Raw genomic sequence first — 14,241 nt, 5'->3', positions numbered from 1 at the left:
TGGCTGACAAGAACCGTCTTGGGCTGGGGAGATGATTCAGTTGGGAAAGTATTTGCCATGTAAACATGAAGACCTGAGTTTGATCCCCAAATGTACATTAAAAAGCAGGCACTTTGGAGTGTTATAAACCCAGTGATAGGGAGTTGAGGACAGACAGTCCAAGGGGCTCACTGGCCAGCCAGCCACCCTAGCCTAATTGGCGATTCCTGGGCTACTAAGAAATCTTGTCTCAAAACACAGGGTAGATGGGTGGTCAAAATGGCTCAGTGGGTAAACAATCCTGGCCCCCAAGTCTGATGGCCTGAGATGGCTCTCCAGAAGCCACAGGGTAAAAAGGAACAACCCTACAAGTTACTGTACAAGCAGCTACACTGTAGCATGTGCAAGTCTACCCATTTGCCCACACAAAATACGCATTAAAAGGAGAAGACAAGCTAGGTGGACAGCTCCCAATAAACAACACCTATTCTCCCCTGGCCTCTATGTCTATTCTCACATAACCCCAACCATATAAACCCCAACAACAACAAAAATCTTATGTTTTTGGATCCGAACTGTCTGGGGTGGTTATATAAGGCATTGCCTACTTTCTCCCTTTTAGCCTACTCCAGAATGTGCCAAAGGGAACCAACTCCACACAACCGCCACAAATCAGCACACTCCTTTCTTCTTATTCCAACCCCAGCACCACCAGAGATGAGTGCTCAGCCAAGTCTCTTGACAGCGTGAGCCAGCATTGCCTAGGCCACTCCTGCCTTCTCCTTTAGGGTGAGCCGACAGCTCCCTAAGAGCATCCTGTTGGGGACACAGCCACCACAGGTGGGTAGGGCATGAGCAAGGAGAAGTAAGACCACAGCGCATGTCTCCATGGCAACCAAACACTCAAGGGCTGAGGAGTTCATTAAGAAACAAGAGAACTTGAACAACCCACACAGATGCTCACGTTTCCACTCCCTGAAAGCGTATTTCTGGGAAGGAACGCCCGCCAAGAGGGAAAAAAAGGAACTGAACAAAGACACTGAGTAACTCATAAGCCAGACTGCAGACTGTGCAGTGACTAAATAGGTTGCCATGTGAGTACTGATGCAATTGTGGCTGCTAAATAAATGAGGATGTGCTGTGGATGTATTCTGGTCCCAACCCTAAAATGTGTACAGATTTGGATAAAAACTGAAAGGAAACACCGAAAGAAGACAGATGCACAACAAGGCTAAGCAATGGGCTTCTTCTGCCCTTAAATTGTTCTTTGTGGTGGTCATGTGATTCTCACATCTAAAAATGAACTAAACACGGCCACTCGTCAGGGGTGGGTGAGTGTGCAGATCTGTGCATGAGAACTTGTCACAGTGCCCACACCTAGAAAGACAAAGTCTGTCTTGGTCTTGCTGAGATGCCTCGTTTGTAGGTGAGAGAGAGCCTACTGCCTGCCTCTCATTTCCACAGAGATGTGAGGCCTCCTGACCAATGCTCAGAACATGCTAAGGCTCCTTGGTCACAGTCCAAGATTGCTCCTCAGTGACCTCCAACTGGCACTGTGATCCTCTGACTCCTTTTGCGTGTGTCGGTCCTTGAATGTTAGGACAAAGGTGCAGCAAGGTGCACTTCTGACATTATCTTCAGCTGCCAGTCTGTTTTCTATGCTGTAACCGAATAGTACAGTCCGAATAAATTATAAGAAAAAAAGGTTATTCAGTTCACAATTCTAAATGTCCCAGGTGGAAAGGCCATATCTGATGAGGGTCTTCTTGGTAAAGGGGACTTTACAGAGGCCAAAGGTAGCACAAGGCATCTCAGGATGACAGAGATCTGTCCTCTTACTATAAAGCAATTGGGGAGCCCCATCCTGACAACCCTAACGCCATCCACCATCTAGGTGCCCCCACCTCCAAATACCAGAAATTATGTCGTAGGCCATCACATGTCAACATGAGTCTTGGAGGGGAAAGACACTCAAACCAGAATACACTGTGAGTTACATTCAAAGCTTTAAAAAGCCTAGATACCAACTTAGTCTACTGTGTCTGTGCGCCACCCTGTGAGGCAACCTAAGCAGTGCACTAAGGAATAGATGTTATTCAACCAACTGCAGGTAAAAATGGCTGACACATCTACACAGGACTAAATGTGTTTCCCTAAAATTCTCATGCTGAGATGCCAGAGTCCAAAGTGTTCGTACTAGGGGGCAGGTGTTGGGGGATGGAGCCTTGTGAAGGAAGCCAGAGCCGTGGGGTGACAGAGAGAAGCCTCCTTCTGAAACCTTCCATCTCCCTTTTGTGAGGACGGCAGGAAGATCACCTATGAACCAGGAAGCAGCCCCCTTAAAACACAAAACACTAACTATGATGGTGCCTGACCGTGGCTTCCCAGACTCCACTGTGAGCACTCAATGCACCTGTTTACCAGCCACTTGGCCCATGACAGCTTGTACCATGGCTTTGGTACAGCTGGCTTCGGTAGGCTTCTGCCTGCTAACACTTTCCTAGTTCAAATAATAACTACCTGAATTTTTTTCAAAAAAGGAAATAATAAATATCTACTTGTTCCCTGGTAAACAGAGCAACAATTAAGAAACAGTTGCTAGTCTTCCCAGGGAAGAGCACACCAACTGGTTACCCCGTAGCAAACGGTCAGTCCTGAAAAACAAACATACAAGTAACATCATACAGGCTGCAGCAGGCTGTGTTTAGGAATACATACTCACTCACATGTGTAACAGCATTTAATGAGAAAAAGAGGCTACTGACTTGAAAGAAGGCAGGGAAAGAAGGTATATGGAAGTGTTTGTCAGGAGCAAAGAGAAAGGAGAAGTGATGTAATTACGTATAACCTCAAAAATTAAAGAAGAAAAAAAAACAGCAGAAAGAGCCAAAGACCAAAGATAACTTTTCTTTTGAACATGTTGTCAGGTTGCTCTTGAACTCAATATGTAGCCAAGGATGACCCGGACCTCTTGATCTGTGTGCTGGGATTGAACTCGGCTTGAATGCATGCTAGGCAAGAACTCTACCAACTAAGCTATATCTTTTTTCCCTCCCTGCCTCCCTTTTTTTCCTCTGCCCCCGCCCATGTTTAAATTTGAAGTATGTACTAATCTTTATCTCTCCTTAATAAATTCTCTAACTTTACTTCACACTGATCCATCTTAAATTTTCTTTTTTGTGTGTGGTATAGTCAAGGCCCTGGATTTATCTGAGTGGAAGTCCCCAGGGCTACAGCTCCCTGCCACCAATGACATTTTCAAAAATATTTTTATTTTATATAATATATGTATATAATATATATAATATGTACATATATACTCATACATACACATAGATAGATAGATAGATAGATAGATAGATAGATAGACAGACAGACAGACAGACAGACAGACAGACAGATAGACAGATGTTTTGCCTGCACATATATCTGTGTGCTGTATGCATGCCCTGTGAGTCCCTGTGGAGACCAGAAGAGAGCATCAGATTCCCTGGAACTGGACTTAAGAGACAGTTAGGAGCCTCTCTGTAGGTACTGAGAAACAGACCCAGGTCCTCTAGAAGAGTAACCAATGGGTTACTCTGAGCCATCTCTCCAGCCCTACCAATCATATTTCATGTTTGTGTTGTCTGTATACTGTTCCTTACTTTTCTCTAGAATGTAAATGTTATGATATACATTCACATGCATCTGTGTCTTGCCACTCTCCACTCTAGCAGAGTTGGCTCACTTTGCCAAGTCACCTGAAAACGATGATGAAACTCATGGAGTGGAATGCACAGAGAAAGCAGTGAACTGTTAGAGAAAGGTTCATTATGTGAACTAAGACACAGAAATGACAGGAATTGTTCCTTGTGTGGCACTATGACCCAGCGAAGAGATGATTGACTTTCTTCCTTTCTATTTTCCTCCCTCCCTGTCTCCCTCTTTCCCTTTCTCCCACTCTCTGTCTTGGAGTCAAGGTTCTTCCATGTAGCCCTGGCTGTCCTGGAACTCAGGCTGGCTGAACTGAGACCCAACCCACCACCACCCACCTCGAGTGCTGACTGCTGGGATTGAAGCTATGTGCCACTAGGGCCCAGGCCTAGAGACGACTTTTAAAGGAGGAAGGAGGGGCAGGAAAAAGGAAGGAGGCAAGAGGAACCTTTTAAAAAATCTCCTCTACATTAATCTTCAGCAGAGGCCAGAATCAATCCATGATGAGTCAGACATTAACACATCAGGCCTGACAGACTCCACAGCGAGCAGCTGCCATTAGCAAAACTCATCACCTTATACAAGATATGCAACTGACCAATGGTCCTCTAGCTGTGTGGCCCTGAAGTACCGGAGATAACTGGCAGGGCAATGAGCATCTTGTCCCTCTCTTCTTGAGTCCTCCATGCTACATTACAATCCCAAGGTTATTAAGGACTACTTTGAAACCACTCAACTTACCATCATTATCTTAAGTACTTAGAGATAAGCCACCTCACTTCATTAGCTTTGTATCCGGGGTTACGAACCCTTACTCTAGAGGATGCTCCACTTGGAGTGTGACTCCATGGTGGAGCAACTGCCTCGGGTGTAGGAAGCTCAGGGTTCCATCCCTACGATCTCCCCACTCTCTTAGCTGGTGTTCCCCTTCCCACCCCCGCTGCTGTGCACTTACTGCAGGCTGCACAGGTGAAGCAGGCATCGTGGTAGAGATCCCCCATGGCCTGACAGGCCTGGCCAGCTCCAAACACCCCTTTGCTGCATTTCACACAGGCTCCTAGAAGGCAAGAAGACACCAAGTCAGGAGAAAACTGGGATGTTCAAAAAGTCGTGAAAAAGCCAACGAACAACAAAGAATACCACCCCTACCACAACACCACACCATGCATTTCTCAGGGCTCAGTTCTTACAAGTGCAAGAACAGCTATCATCAACACCCTACACACACGCGACACACACGCATGACGCACGCACACACACACACACGCATACACGCACACAAGACGCACACACACACACGCACGCACACACACACACACATACACACACACACACACATGCGCGCACACACACACACACACACACACACACACACACACACACACGCACACACGCACACACACACGACACACACACACACACTTGACACACACACACACACACACAGACACACACACACACAGACACACACACACACACACACACACACACACACACACACACACACACACACACACACACACACACACACACACACACACACACACACACACACACACACACACACACACACACACGCACACACACACACACACACACCCCACACAGTCCCACACCTGCCCAGACACTTTCAAAGGTTCCCACCATTCAGAAAATCAAATCCTACTCAAACCATGACTACAACATAGCTCAAAAGTGTTTGCATATGGTTTAAACGTATTGAGACAGGGTCTTACTCTGTAGCCCAGCCTTGCCTGGAGTTCATTATATAACCCACAATGGCCTCAAACTCATGGCAATCCTCCTACCTCAGCCTCCTGAGTGCTGGGACTACAGGTATATGTCAGCACTGTTGGCTGAAATTTAATTTTATGTGAATTTTTTTATATGTGTTTCAGAACTCAGCAGGTAACCAACTTACTGCATTATTTCAGAGTTTCCATTTTAATTGATTGACTGACTGAGATAAAGTCCCTCTATGGAGCCCTGGCTGTCCTGGAATTTGATATGTAACCAGGCTGACCTTGAACTCAAAGAGATCCACCTGCCTCTGCCTCAGAGTTCCTTTTTTTTCCTTCTCAAGACAGGGTTTCACTATGTAACACACTGTCCTGGAACTCACTATGTAGACCAGGCCTTGAACTCACAGAGATGGGCCTGCCTCTGCTTCATACAGAACACACACATACATTACACACATACATTACACATACACAATACATACATCTGCCTGCCTAGACCTATGAGGTGAACTCATCTCATTAAGGCTGGTGAGAAAGGGAGAGGGAGAAGGTCAGGTAGTCATCAAACCTTGCTTAGGGTGAAATGGATGTCATCTCCAAGAGGAACCTCACAGCCACCAGTCTCCCAGAACTACCTGGGGAGCAAGCCTTCTCCACTCTCTGTACCCTACCCAGCAATGTTCTCTTCTAGTTCTTCTTTATCTGAGGCCTGTTACCTACGCCTCCAGACTCATGTCTTCCTCTTAGACCTTGGTGGACTGCCAAGTACACACACACACACACACACACACACACACACACACACGCACACGCACACACACGCGCACACACAGAGCAAGGAAGAAAACTCCCATGTTCAAACTGTTGTACCCAAAGTAAGGAACATCCCATATAAAACCACATTAATAGGATAAATATTTGGTGTGAGGGATGGGTGGTAAATGGATAGAAAGGTTCCTCTTAGAATAGGTAGGAGAAAAACAAGTGAGTCACAGTTCACACTCTGAGAAACGTGTGCCTATCATTCAGACCTTCATAAGAGACGCTACTATCTCTCCCCCACAAGCCAAATTCTAGAAAGGTCATACCTCTCGTAGGTTTGAAAGACAGAATCTGAGCCCATCGTATCTCTGAGTAGCTATTCATACCATATATATGTGGGGCACCTTATGAGGGGATGTGGCTCCTTTCTTGCCTTGGTCATTTGTCCTGCTTAGGAGTCAAACCCCAGAGTAGCCATGCCCCAGACCTCCCACTGCTGGACTGGCCCACCTCCCATTATGCCTTGTTGCTACCACATCCACGCCAAAGGCCATCTCTACCTGATACCTCAACTACAAGGCCTCTCCCATAAAAAGGCCATCCTTCTGCAAGTGACAGTGCAGCTCTGTGTCCTGTCCCTTTGCCCAGTCGCCTACACAGCATTTGTCCAATTATAAACACTTCTCTATCACTTGGAGACGTGCTTTCCAGATGCTGCAATGGGGTGAAGAGTAAAGGTGACTAGATTCAGCCTACCTGGAGGAAACTGTTCTCCCACAGTGGGCTAAGGAGCTCCTCCCCACCTTACCTGGATCCTACATGAGCCTTCACAAAGTGGTCCAGGCTGGGGCTCAACATTAGAAAAAAAGAAGCTGCTGACTATTTTTAGACTTTACACAATCTTGAGGCTGAGGCCAAAAGAAAAAAAAATTCAACAGCTATTACTAAACCAAAAGGAAAGTGACAGGGGCTTTTTCTCAGGTAAAGGTTATACAGCCTGTGGTCCTGGCAGCTCTCAAGAGATCTGGGTATCAATGGATTCTAGAAATGGACCATGCCATTGTATCAAAGGTAGACCAAAGATCTTAGCAATACTCCATCCCTCCCACACTAAAGCTGAAATATCCCCAGAGGCAGCTGGTGTTGGATATCTACCTACCATTGGGCACATAACCTCCTCTAGGCCCACTATTGAGGCAGGGTGCTGATGGGTGCTCAATATTACCTCTAGAGTATCCAAAATCAAAGTTTACTAGCTGATCCTCGTGTGCACATGAGGATGAGATCCGAGTGTCCAGACAGCACAACAAAGCATTGCCTGACTCTCAGGATGCCCCTGCTTCTATCCTCTCATACACTCTGCAGTTCCTGAGCCAGTCCGTGAGGCCATCACTAACCCACAAAGGAAGTACTTAAAGCCACTTGGTGCGACAGCCATTGCATCAGACCTCTTTCTTCAGCTGCCACCAAACACATGACCTCACTTCACTCAGTGGGAAAGGAAGTTCAGATAGCAACTTCCCAATCACTGTAAATTTACCCTTGATCTCCAGTTTCTGGTCTCAATGTCCCTCCCCCCTCAAAGGGAGTTTAAGACACCCCACTTCACTTCAACTAAGCCCTCTGCCAAGTAATCCCTGTACACACTCTTCTAGGGGGAAATCTCAAAAGGATACATAGCAATTTTAGAGAACAATTAGACACATTTTTTTTTAAACTCATGCTACGTGAGACCCAATAATTTCACTGAATTCTTCCTGAAGGAGAAAGAAATCCAAGATACTCATAAAAACAATACCACAAAGGCTGGAGAGACAGCTCACACGTTGACACCATGCACTGCTCTCATGAAGGACCACAGTTCGGTAGGCATAATGTTATTGTTACTGTGTAAAGTTATCCTCGTGTTGTTCAAATGCTGATTTCTCTGCCCTCAATCTTACTGCAATCTGGAAGTGTCATTATGTATAACGCTTATGTCAAGAATCTTCTGTCTCAGGACACAAAGAATGTTTATCATTTATTTTCTGCCTTGTCAATAAAAGCTGGAAAAGCCAATAACTAGGCAATAGAGAGGAGAGACTTCTGCCAGCCAGGGGAGGAGGAAAAGAAAGAAAGGAAGAAAAAGTCAACTTGACAAAGGGGTCCAGTGATGGCTTTTATATTTGGCCCCAGGAGTGGCACTATTAGGAGGTGTGGTCTTGTTGGAGTAGGTGTGGCACTGTGGGCGTGGGCTTAAAGACCCTAGTCCTAGCTGCCTGGAAGTCAGTATTCTGCTAGCAGCCTTCAGGTGAAGATGTAGAACTCTCAGCTCTGCCTACACCAGGCCTTCCTGGATGCTGCCATGCTCCTGCCTTGATGATAATGGACTGAGACGCTGACCTGTAAGCCAGCCCCAATTAAATGTTGTCCTTATAAGAGTTGCCTTAGTCATGGTGTCAGTTCACAGCAATAAAACCCTAACTAAGAGAGGTCTGGAGAGACATCAAAGCAGAACACACCTAAAGCCCAAAGGTCCAGAGGCAATACAAAAATTCAAGCATCTTGGGGATTTCAGCTGGGAGGTAGCCAGATTAGATTAAAGAATTAGAATAGAATTATACGGCCTAGTTATTGTATTTCAAGTCGAAAAAAATTTCGGTTTCTCTGTCATTATTGGGGAACTAGCCAGGATAAAAAAAAACAGATACTGCATTAATTTACTGCATAATTTATATTAAAATTACTGTTATAGAATTCCATTCCTGGTACCCACCTGGTACCCTGCCTGCAACTTCTGTGCCAGGGGGATCTATTGTGCTCTTCCAGACTGAGACACAGACACAGTTTAAGATAAGATAAATCCTTAAAAAATTACAAAGACATAAGTAAAGCCATGGAGGCAATGCTGTGGGGGTAAAGCACTAACAAGGACAGGTCTCTTCCTAAGTTTCTTATCAGAACAAATAGTTCTGCTGCTTGAACCCCAGTTGGACCGTGCACATGCATGTGGAGGTCCAAGGCTGATACTGGAATCATCCTCTATCTCTCTTCCACCTTATTCATTGAGATAAAGTCTCTCATCAAACCCGGAGGTCACTAATATGGCTAGTCCCGCCATATTAGGATTCCCCTGTCTCCACCTTCCAAAGCTGAAATTAAAGGCAGATCACCACCCCTACCCAGGATTTCTGTCGAGTGCTGGGGAACCAAACTCCAATCCTTCGCTTGCTTGTCAGACAAGCAGTTAACCACTGAGCCCCACCATAATGAGACTTTAAATCAGTTTTGTATGAAGCCTAGAGTAGAATACAGGGCAAATCATTAAAGCTTTTTTCCCTAGAAAATATTGCTTAATAAAATCTCCTGGGGCTGGAGAGATGGCTTAGTGGTTAAGAGCACTGACTGCTCTTCCAGAGGTCCTGAGTTCAAATCCCAGCAACCACATGGTGGCTCACAACCATCTGTAGTGAGATCTGATGCCCTCTTCTGGTGTGTCTGAGGACAGCTACAGTGTACTTACATATAATAAATAAATAAATAAATAAATAAATAAATAAATAAATAAATAAATCTTTAAATAAAATTTCCTGGCTTAAAATTGGTAGAGTAAATGAACTGTGTACCATGCACAGACATGAATGTCATGCCATCTTTCAGGAAAAGCCAGAAGCGACCCTGTCCAGAGGAAGGGAACTGGGACAGAGATGGTTCCTAGGAACAAATGTCCCAGGAGGAAAGGGAAAGGGGACTGAAAGCAGTAGAGGACCTGCTGTCAGATTTTACCAGGATGTATCTGACTACTGATTGGTCAGGGCTTTAGAAAGACTACTGGTGGGACAGGAGGACTCTTCCTAACAATGAAAGTGCCTGACACTCCTCCTAGCCACCCCTGGAGAAAGTCATTGTGGGAGTTGGGGTATGGTCTCAGGTACTCTAAGTCTGCACTCACAGTTACCTGCATATAATTTGGATCTGGCTATCCCTGAAAGAAAAAGTGACCCAAGGAAGTCTCCCAGGAGAAAGCACAGAAACCAGATGGAAACGACTTTTCCAACAGTGAATGGAAAAACAACCACTTCATTCGCAGGTTTTCAACTCTGGTTTTTATCCCTAGTGTCTTCTGAAGGGTAGAAGAGTGTGTTCCCTCAGACAGTTCCCTCTGACATAAGATTACTGAGTTATAGCATTTAAAAGCACACAAGTAGGAGCTAAGGGTATAGCTCATTGTTTTTCTAGCTTGGCATCCCAGTACTAACACACACACACACACACACACACACACACACACACACACACACACACACACACGCCACATTCATGTGTGCATAGTTAAAAAAACTTAACAACCTGTCAATGGGCTAGCAAGGTGGCTTAGTCAGTAAAGCACCTGAAATCCAATAATGAAGCCTGACAACCTGAGCTCCATCCCCAGAACCTACACAAAAGTAGAAGGGGAGAACCAGCTCTACAAAGATGTCTCCTGACCGCCACACATACCTGCCAAGAATGCCTACCCAACCACCCACCACGCACATATACCACACAACAACACCCCACTCCACCCTACACACACTGAGGCAGGCAGAGAAGGAGGAAGAGAGAAGCAAATCTTGTAAAAGATGTCTCCCTTGGTGCTAGAAAGATGGCTTAGGGGTTAAGAGCACTGGTTGTTCCTAGAGAAGACTTGGGATCATCTCCTAATACCAAAATCAGGCACCTCACCATCATCTGTAAGTCCAGGTCCAGGGGATATGATGCTCTCTTGTAGCCTCTTCTGGCATGCCATACACCCTTCCAGACAGACACACAAACTTATACACACTCATAAAAGTTTAAAAACAAAATCTCTTTCTAAAAGAGATGTCCTCCTTGTATTCAGAAATGTGGGATCCCAGCTGAGATAATCTATTATTTACTAAACCTAAACCCTAAAAGAGAAGGACACCTAAGAGCACAACGGCAGTGACCAAAGCACCTGAGCTGAGTGTCAAGGAACCAACAAGTGACAACTCCTACCTCGGGGGTTCAGCTGGCTCAGTGTCTAACACTGACACTACCTGCCTAAACTGCCATCTATGAATCCACCTCAGCTCTGTAGTCTCTGAAATCTCACACCTTATCTCTGAACCTCGACTCAACCCTGCAGTGCTGTGCTTTAGCTCTGCCTGTCTTGAGCAGCCCTCAAACTGTGTTCATTAACACCTTTCTAACCATTGTAATGACCTTCTTTTGCACCTGTGTTGGCTCAGTGAGGCCTCTGAATTTTTTTTTGTTGTTGTTTGTTGTGGTGGTTCTTTTTCGAGCTGGGGACGAACCCAGGGCCAAGCTTAGGAAGCTCTACCACTGAGCTAAATCCCCAACCCACCTCTGAACTCTCTTGATGCAGCCTTTCTAGCCTTTCTGTCACACACACACACACACACACACACACACACACACACACACACACACACACAGGAGAGAGAAAGAGAGACAGAGACACAGAGACAGCAGAGACAGACAGACAGACACACAGAGAATTACTACATAAGATATGAAGTGAGTGTGACTTAAGTGATTTGAGACTTAATTAGTAACTTTAAAAAGGAATGAAAGGTTCTGTTTGCCAGTGCCAGCTGTAGAGAGAAAGCAGGACGTTTGATAAATTGTAACAAACAAAACTAACAGAGCTTGTGGGTTTATTATGAGGGACTGAATTGTCACTTTGTTTCTGTCATAATGTGCTCATAATGCCTACAGAGATGGTGCTTGTTTCCCTGTAGACATCTGAAACAAGGATGTTAGAAACAACAATGAACTGTGCTCACTTAGGGCCAGTGTTTGCCACTCAATTTAACTTTATCACCCCTCTCTCATCCTTAAATGTACTTCATAAAGCTACCTTTCAATTTCACTTAGAAAGGAAAGTTCTTTTTCTTTTTTTTACATTTATTAATATGGGTTATGTGACATGTGTATCACTTGTGTGTAGGTCAGAGGACAACCTGCGGAAGATAGTTTTTTGCTTCTACCATGTGGGTTCCAGGTATCAAACTCAGGTCTTCGGGCTTGACAATGAGCACTTTTATCTACTGAGCCATTTTGTTGGCCCTGTAGAAGGAAATTCTTTAAGAGAAATAAGTAAGCCAGCTCATGTATTTTTATTTTTTTAAACTTTACTCAAATTTAAGTTTTGTTTAATCCCTAAACTGTTATAATTAGATCCTTTGAACAAGTTAAATTAGAATACCTCAAGGTCATACCTACAGACACTGTAGACACCTGAATATGACTCTCTTTCAAGAAGCTGACACACATGTTTTGGGAGTGTGCACTCTCCTTTACCTAGATGTCTCTTTGCTAAAGCGGTGTTCTCAACCTTCCTAAATGCTGACACACTTTTAATACAGTTCCTCATGCTATGGTGACCCCTACCATAAAATTATTTCATTGCTACTTCCTAACTGAAGTTTTGCTACTGTCATGAATCACAATGTAAATATCTGATATGCAGAAGTGTCATTTGATACCCAAAAGGGTTGAGACCCACAGATTGAAACTACCGGTCTAAAGATTTATTTTAATTATGTGTGTGGACATTTAGATGTGTGAATCAGCTGCCCTTAGGTCAGAAGAGGATGTTGCTGGGATCCCCTGGACCTAGAGTTACAGGAAGTTGTAAGCCACCTAATGTGGAGACTAGAAATCAAACTTTGGTCCTCTGTAAGAACAGGAAACATTCAAAACTGCTATCTCTTCAGCCTAATGTATGTCTGTCTACAAATTTAATAGGCTGCTAGTTTTGCTTCACCCTGACTTGTCCTTTCTGTTCAAAGATACCTTATCTAATAAATAGTATTGATTTGTTATGCTACATGTAAATGCAATTCATTTATATTACAGTTTAGAACAAGCAGACTATTAAATGGGGCCAGTAGAATGCCCTGACAAGGTAAAGTGCTTACTGCCTAAACCAGAGGTGATGGCTATTCTTGATTATCATGTTGGTTGTTTCTAGAATTAACTAAAACCCAAATGGCTGGGCACATCTGTAAGGGACTTTTCCTTAATTAAATCATTTGTAGTGGGAAGATCTACTTCTAACCCGATCTTTGAGGTGGAAAGATATACCTTTAATCCAGATCTCCTAGAGTAAGCAGATACGCCTTTAACCTGAGCCATATCTTCTACTGGCAGTCTATATATAAAGGACATGGGAAAAGGAAGCATGCTCACTTTGCTCGCTTTCACTACCAAGTCCATTCCTTCACGGCATTAGCACCTACTTCTCTGGGAGTTCCAGCATGCACTGACGATCAACTGGGACATCCAGCCTCATGGACTGAACAACTACTGGATTCTTGGACCTTCTGTTTTGTAGATAGCCATTATTGGACTAACTGAACCACAGTCTGTAAGCCATTCTAAAAAGTCCCCTTTCTAGATAGGCAATAAATGATAGATAGATAGATAGATAGATAGATAGATAGATAGATAGATAGATCCATTCTATCAATTCTGTTCCTCTAGAGAACCCTAATGATTGATATACCTGACAACCCGAATTTGATCCCCAGAACCCATATGACAGGAAAGAAATGAATCCTGAAAGTTTTGTGGCCTCCAAGTGCATGCTGTAATATATGTGCCTCTACACACATAAATGAATGGAAATAAAACTACTAAATGGGGGCTGGAGAGATGACTCAACAGTTAAGAGCATGTTTCCAGGGGACCCAAGGCCATTTCCCAGCACTTATATCAAGTACTTACAAGTGCCTATAACACCAGGTCCAGGGGATCCAATGCTTTTGGCCTCTGGACTTTTGGCAATTGCACTTGCATGCATATACCCACATGTAGATAGATAGATAGATAGATAGATAGATAGATAGATAGATAGATCAAAATAATTTCTAAAAATTTTAACTCTTAAATGTGAGCATAACGTCACTGTGCACTGTGTAAAGATTATCCTTGTATTATTCAAATGCTGATTTCTCTGCCCTCGTATCTGGCTGCAATCTGGACATGGGACTGCAATTCGTATTCTAAGTTTCCCTAGACTCAATTTTGTGCAAACATTGCTTCCCATTTATTC

The 14,241-nt window shown here is 44.2% G+C and overlaps 1 protein-coding gene across 2 annotated transcripts in view; it reads right to left on the bottom strand.

Moving 5' to 3' along the window:
* The window catches only part of Limd1 (LIM domains containing 1), a 50,419-nt gene that overhangs the window by 20,558 nt on the left and 15,620 nt on the right, over positions 1-14,241 (bottom strand). For both annotated transcript variants that reach the window (XM_032911290.1, XM_032911291.1), the window contains one exon: positions 4,631-4,732. In XM_032911290.1, the coding sequence (XP_032767181.1) occupies positions 4,631-4,732 (102 nt within the window). The remainder of the gene's footprint in view (positions 1-4,630; positions 4,733-14,241) is intronic.

The sequence above is a fragment of the Rattus rattus genome, chromosome 8, assembly GCF_011064425.1.
Source record: "Rattus rattus isolate New Zealand chromosome 8, Rrattus_CSIRO_v1, whole genome shotgun sequence".
Lineage (NCBI taxonomy): Eukaryota > Metazoa > Chordata > Mammalia > Rodentia > Muridae > Rattus > Rattus rattus.
This window is presented reverse-complemented; position numbering and strand designations above follow the sequence as displayed.